Genomic DNA, 7914 nt, shown 5'->3' with positions numbered 1-7914 from the left:
ATTAATGCCAATGAGACAACTATCCAACAAAGTCACAATTTGCAAAAGTAAACCATTATAGGTCAAAGTACGGTCTTCAACACGGAGCCTTGGCTCACACCGAACAGCAAGCTATAATGGGCCCCAAAAATGACTAGTGTAAAACTATTCAAACTGTCTAATCTATAGAAAAACGAGAAAAGAGAAACACTTATGAACCCCATCTATTTTTTGGGATAAATTTTGTAGACGTATTGAAAAGTCCATATTCGTTGTAACTTTTTGCATCAATCAATGTTTCAATTTGTTTGTGTTATTTTTTTTTTAATTTGTCTACCATAAATATGCAATTCATATTCAAGGAATGCTATGTCTTTTACTTCTATCGCTTAATTTTCTCAAATTTTCATAATCATTTATCAATTGATTTTTTGGAAGACAAGATGAGAAACTTTCAGGACATTTTTCACTATTTTCTTTATACCATCTAATATCCTGGCATTCAAATTATGTAATTATACCTGTAAACCCATCGGGACATATACACTCATAACCACTAAGAGTATTTATACATTTCTGAGTTCCATTACAAGGTGACGTCCTACATTCGTCTATATTGCTTTCATCACAAAACTGGCCACTCCAACCTGTAAAAAGGGTCAATATATTATTGTTATAAACAATAAACGTTATTCACAGTGAAAAGAAATCATTATTGTTTCTATGACATTCATAAAAGAAAAATGATTCATTTAAGAATTGAATACTTCTTTTTGTAACTTCATTGGGGTGTAAAAGCGTAGACCGAAGTACATTTTGTACTCATTCTAAAAATGTGCGCACGATCAACGCTTTAACAACCCTATGAAGTTACAAAAAGAAGCATTCAATACTTATAATTACTTTTTTCAGCTAGGATCATGAAATTTTTATTAAGTTTTTATTTAATTTACCTGTGCACTTTATTATGGGACCTCGTGTCATCATGAGTGGTAAATTTTATTTCGTAATGAAGTTGGCTAAGGAATAACGCGAGATTGCAGTGTAGCCAATCAGAATAAAGTATTATAATGAAACATACATCTAACGTAATTATTTGAATATGTTATATGCTACTAGGATCAGATACAAGTAATCAAAACTTTGATTGATATTTGTTTTGTGTTGCTTCTTCGTCATTTTAATAATAAATGATGGTTTTCAATTCATACATATTTGTTTGTTTGTCATTACTTCATCACATCGAACAGAGCAATTATCTATCTGAAAAGGATGTGGTGCTTTAACATATATAACGCTTGTCTTGTTTTATTGACTGTATGTGTTGCCCTTTTATATGTCTTTGAACATCTATCGAAATGAGATTGAGTGAAATTTCGACATGAATTTATTTTATATGATACATACATTTTCGCTGCATTTCAGGTAGGTGGACAGATTAACTGTGTTTGATTTTAACATCTATTTTAAGAAGTTTACCTGGATCACATATCTGCATTCCAGTTGTCGAGTCACATGTATAATGTCCAAAGTCTCCATCAGACGGCTTACAAAATATGTCACAATACTCTCCAAAATAGTATTCATCACAATACACCTTAACATTGTATGTTAGCCTGCAAAAAAATATATACTTTTTAAAAACTTTGATGATTGAGCAGAACGAAAAAAATATGATGTTACATGTGTGCACGAATGTTTTACTTGTTATCTTTGATTAGGTCACTTGAATGTCTTTACAAGTGTATTTGTTGAGATTATTTGATTTTAACTATGTTTTAACTTATTCATGTTAATGATTTGATTTTTGTATTTCTTTGAAACGACGATATATTCATTGTTGATATACAAATATGAATTAGAATCTCATAATCTTACCAACACGTTATTTTTTAAATAAGAAACGCTAAAGAATAAGAGATGACGCTGATACAATTATGTACTCAAATCATTGACAATCGTTATCCAATCGCAGTATCAATCATTATGCTAGTTCCGTCCTTATGAATGTGTCTTAAGCAATGAATGTGTTTTTAATTTGATAGATGCTTTTATGCTTCTTTTTTTTTAAATTGTTTGGTTTTATGATTGTAACACAGTGTTGACTGCTGTGCCAATATTTTGACTATTTTATTTATTATGTCTGTTTTGTTCACGCATCGTTGTAAATATAACGGAAATTGACGAGACTGTCGTAGAAGTGAGAGGATTAGTGCTATAAAACCAGGTTCAATCCACAATTTTTTACATTTGAAAATGTCTGTCAGGAATATGATAGTTGTTTGATGTGTTTTTTCATTTGATTTTGCTATTTAATTATGGACTTTCCAATTGAATTTTCCTCGGAGTTCAGTATTTTTGTGATTTTTCTTATCATATACGAAAAGCTTTTTAAGTTCAAATGAAATGTGTTACAATCCGATATTTTGTATTCTCACATATGATTTACCATCTGTTGACAGTAGTTATAACTTCAAAAATATGGTGAAATGAATTTCCTACGACAAATTGGAAACAAATGTAAACAAAGCTACAACTCACAGTGTTCTTTTCCTTATTTGGAAAGCTGCTACAGGGGCCTCAAGTTGAGATCTGGCGGCTTTTAGACCAAACACACCACTAAGGAAATCTACATGATCATTGTTATTGTCATCTACATCCCATACTTCTACTTTCAGTTTTAGTTCTCCCTGAAAAAAAACAAAAGTATAAAAGTTTCACTTTGAACATGGGTTTCCCAATTTATACACTTGAACGACATTTTCATAATAAGGTCAGTATTTAGCGCTCAATAATGTTTGGGGTGTCCATTTGCTCGTCTGTTAATCTTTAACACTTTTTTTATTGTATTATCACATGTTTTTTTCTTCATTTTAAATTAAGGGGATTATAATTCTTGATTGCACATCATAAGAAGAAGCACAAAAATTACTTCAGATTGAATACATTTTGAATTAAAAAACAAACAAGCTTTTGAAATTTGACCTTTTATATAAATGAACATATCGTTATGTATTTGAATGTTAATTCATTTTCAAACTGGCGATTGACTTTCTTAGATTTTGGAATTTTAACATGGTTTAGTATGATAATGCTTATGCTCATAACATTTCAAATATAGATAAGAATATAGAAATTCTTTTTTCCGATCAACATAGTGTTGAGCTAACTGATACATGTTTTAAAGTATATTATAAAAATAATGATTTAGTAATATATGTAATGCCATTTATGATGAAATTGTAACGTCAAAAGCATAAAAAAAAAAGTTTTTTTTATAACTGACATAGTAAGACAGTGTAATGAAATATGATGAGATGAACAGCCCTCATTTAACTGGTTTTTTTTTTTGTCAATCTACATATATGTAAATGGTAAATCTTTTTTTCACAAGGCTTGCAGCTCATACATGTACCTACCTTAAAGTTAATAATTTCAGAAACAACAAATATTTGCTATTTTTATTGAAAAATCATCTGAACTGCAAGCTAACTAAAGGTCTTAGGCAAATATGCATAATCCCGACAATTTAAATGAGAAATAAAGCAAACGTCAATGTGAGAGAGATCAAAATACGGTTATCAGCATTAAAATGTTCCTATATAGATATTAAAAGATCTGGTACGAGTGTCAATGAGACAACTCTCCTTCACAGCATATTTTAAGTTCTAAATTGCACAAAGTCTAGGTCGAATGTAGGACAAAACATATCAGGTCTGCTTACAAGAATGAATTTCATATAGGACACAAACAATCAATGTATATGTGACTAAAAAGTTCTGCACATGAACATGAACTTAACAGAAAAACGATAAATATATGATTATATTATATGTCTAATGCATTTTACAGACATAAGAAGTAATGTATGTATTACCCATCGGAATTATCTATACACACTCTAAACTTATGATCACAGTCGCTGAAGCAGAACGGTCCCCTTCCATCACAGCAATGCCCATTAGAACCAACGCCGCCAGAATTTATGAATTTCAATAATCGGATTTCTACGATACCACTGCTAAACGCAGTCTGAAATACAAGAAATATTATTGATTGAAATACTTGGAACTCCCTTAGGCAAAGCTGACCCTAGATGAATTTAGCTGTTCTTTCTTTGTCCATTTTGGTTATATATAGCTAATAACTTATCTGTGAATATGCTTCTTAGGCTTTCTAATGATTAGATTTGACCGTTCTTGATCAAGGTAAAATCTAGAAAAGCTCTTCAAAATCACGAAATTTATCAAGTTTTATTTTCATTTTAAAAAACACATCTAAACGTTTTTTGTTGGTTTTTTTTCAGGTAAAACAATCTTAGGTTATGTGTTTTTTGCGGATTTGCAGATATCTTTAATTCGAATACAGTGTGAGAACTGTATAGCAAATGTCTGGAATTATATGTTATTTTATTGCTTTTTTGTTTTCTTTATAAATTGTTGAATCCTGTGCGTAAAGTTTAATTTACAAAAGTTAACATAGCGTCATGAATGTACTATTCATTTAGAACGTATTTTTCAATGTTTGCGTTTTTATATAAATGACACATGCATGTACTCTTGAATGATGTATACAGCAAAACGTTTATTCCGTTCTAGTAAGATGATGTCTCAAACAAAAACACTGTTTTTGAACTTCCGGAGCACCTGAGATCACCCCTAGTTTTTTAGTGGGGTTCGTGTTGTTTATTCTTTAGTTTTCTATGTTGTGTCGTGTGTGCTGTTGTTTGTTTGTCCTTTTCATTTTTAGCCATGGCGTTGTCAGTTTGTTTTAGATTTATGAGTTTGACTGTCCCTTTGGTATCTTTCGTCCCTCTTTTACAGTCGAGATCGTAAAGATAGACAATGGAAAATTACAATTCAAATTCACTTCACGAAAATATGACAGAATATTTGTATCATCATTATGAGCATAAATAATGAGCACACATGTATTTCATTTCATATATATTTTCTTTTCTGTATAAGCTGGATATTTTTCATTATTATAAACGATTAAAAAAACATTTCTATAATTACATTGGCCATTTTTATTATGAAAAATTCGTTGTTTGTAAATAAACAGTTCGCATGCTTAACAACCATACGTGTAAAAAGTGTGCCTTTACCAATTACAAACTAAGACAGGATAGATAAACTATCTAACATTATAATGTATCACGTTGTTTTTTTTTTTGTTGTTGTTTTTTTTTTTTTTGTTGAATTCAGACGTTTCTACGGGTTTCTATTCTTCATCGGTAGGTTTTTGACTTTGGCATTGTAACAATTGGACTTTTAAGTTGTCTTACTCCAAAAACTTAACCATGACAGTTTGGTTATGTTAGCAAATCTGTTAGAACTTTTGCAGAGGATACAGTTTGATTGATTGATTGTTGCTTATTTAACCATTATAAATAAATCACGGCATGCAGGACACAAACTCATGCAATATAATTAAAAGTATCTGGAAGGAAAGACATTTGGATTGCCAATGGTAAATGATGTACTGTAGTAATCGAATTTAATGTCCCTATTCCTAACGCCCATGACTTCTTATGGTTCCTCGAAGTATAAACAAATGCCCATATTTAGCAAGTATTTTACCTCCGGATAGGAGTCGTCAAATAAACTGGTAAATTAATCAAGAGTTCACCAATAGTATATATAAAAGTGCACTAAAATATGATAAACGACGATGGAACATAAATATAAAGGAACTAATCATGTGTGTTAAACTTTTAATGACCTAATAAGGTCATAGTAACAGAATAAGAGGGGCTGTGTCAATGAAAGTATCCTAGGACATGTCCTAAGATAGGTCTTAGGACATTATTTAGGATGGTCTTAGGACGTGTCTGAGACATGTCTTAGGATGTAAAACAAAGCTGTCTTAGGATAGTCCTAACTACGACGGTCCTAGGACCATCCTAACACATTTATTTAATTACAAATAAATGTAGAGATTTGTATGACATAGACTGAATTGTTTTTTAGAACCTATATGATAAAAAATATAAATGAATTTAATACGAAAACAAAAGTAAATGGTCATAAAACTTTGTGATATTCGTGCTGCAATTTTAGTACATAAACTAGTTTTGTACTTAGGTCCACTCGATTTCATTACATGTATCATATCAGGATAAGGTAAAAAGAAGTAAACTTTTCCCCATATTTAAATTATTTAAAATATGTTGCTTATGATTTAGGCTTCAAAAAAAATTATTAAATAATTTAATATAATACAATTAAATCTTTAACAAACATTAAACAATATTTTTATTTATTAATTTTATCTAATTATTGTATTAGTATTTTTAGTATTGAGTGTATGCCATATTTGTTGTTTTTATTACATTTTAGGACGATGTAACCTTTAGGACTATCCTAAGACACCTAATTGTATATCCTAACTTTAGGACCAAATTTATGACATATCTTATTTAAGGAGACTTTCGTAAACCCGACTTAGGACTAAGACGTGTTCTAAGACCATCCTAAGACATGTCTTAGTCCTAGGACAGCTTCGTTGACACGGCCCCAGATTGATAAGTATGGAACGTCGGAACTGTCTTATAGTGTAAATATTTAATGTGTATTGTCGATTTGCATTTACTTCTTGTCATTTCTTCTTTATGTTATGTGCAGATGCCTTTATTTCCTGAGACGGCACCTCTGTGTTATGTCAAATTATTAATTTGTTTGGTCAAACAATTGTATGATATGTCATTGCTAAACTTTGTTGTGTAAAATATGCATTACTTTATGCTGTAACTAATATATATTCTGTGAATACTTCGAAACTTTATGATCAACCACCTTTACGTTCTCTCATATTTTATCTATGTTGTGTATATTCTTCTTTTTTGTTATTCAGTTAATAATTGCGTCCTGTCTCAAGTGTTATTGTTATGTCAAATGTTCTAAAGATTTTGTTTTGGTACACCTTTGTTCTATGTAAATCTCATGATATTATAGTCTTTTGTCATTATGTTGTGTTGATACATATGTATCTCCAGTGAAAAACACAATACATCATGGTATAATTCATATGCGTTTTGCCGAACAATTGATACTCTCTGTGAGCATTCATTACGTCATGTGCAAATGCCTTTTACATTATGTGCAAACAACTAATACGTTTTGTGCAAATACCTATTAAGTTATGTCCAAATACCTATGAAGTTATGTATAAAAACTACATCATTATGTGCAAACACTATTACGTTATGTGCAAATACCGCATACATTATGTGCAAACACCATGTAAATTATGTGCAAATGCCTATTACATTATGTCCAAACATCTATTACGTTATGTGCAAACACCTATTACGTTCTGATAAACGCTTTTTTGACACAGATTAAAACAAAACGCATCAATGATATGCATTTTGAAAATAAAGAAAATTAAAAGTTTGACCATTCTAACAAACTGTGGATTTTTATATTAATTATATTGATTGGTGTAAAAATGCTATATTCATACAATGTATCTAATTTTATGGGAAATTATTTTGCTCTACTTTAAGAGTGTGCGTTATGCATCCATGCTTTGAAAATTTGTTCACTTTACTTGTTGAAAATTGTAACAAATATACAGACACGACTCTAGTTTTCAAGAGGTGCAACCGAAAGGAACAATACGACATAAAAAGGAAGATGTGGTACGAATGCCAATGTGACAACTCTTCACAAGAGACTAGGGAGATTTGTTATTACCCTCCCAGTAGGGTTTTCATCTAGCGAGAAATGTGTACTAGATTAATGCTGCAAATGTGATGTAGCAGCTAAGGAAACCTACAAAATGTTTAAGATTTTATTTTCGTTTATTTCCTTTAACAGTTGTGAATATTATTCTGAATAACCTTCCTAAGACTTATAATTTCCTCCGTCCCTGACAAGGCGTGTTGAGACGGGTGGGTGTCCTGAAAAGGGATGGTCAGGTGACCCGCCC

At 30.8% G+C, this 7914-nt stretch overlaps 1 protein-coding gene across 1 annotated transcript in view; it reads right to left on the bottom strand.

Annotated features, from left to right (window-relative positions):
- Positions 1–486: 486 nt before the first annotated feature.
- The window catches only part of LOC143056410 (uncharacterized), a 33408-nt gene continuing 25980 nt past the window's right edge, over positions 487–7914 (bottom strand). Inside the window, exons 8-10 of the mRNA XM_076229837.1 lie at positions 2521–2669; positions 1459–1595; positions 487–626 (exon numbers count right to left, since the gene is read on the bottom strand). Coding sequence (XP_076085952.1) covers positions 487–626; positions 1459–1595; positions 2521–2669 — 426 coding nt within the window. The remainder of the gene's footprint in view (positions 627–1458; positions 1596–2520; positions 2670–7914) is intronic.

Source organism: Mytilus galloprovincialis, chromosome 1 (assembly GCF_965363235.1).
Source record: "Mytilus galloprovincialis chromosome 1, xbMytGall1.hap1.1, whole genome shotgun sequence".
Classification (NCBI taxonomy): Eukaryota; Metazoa; Mollusca; class Bivalvia; order Mytilida; family Mytilidae; genus Mytilus; species Mytilus galloprovincialis.
The sequence above is the reverse complement of the archived record's forward strand: the minus strand, read 5'-3'. Positions and strand labels throughout refer to the sequence as shown.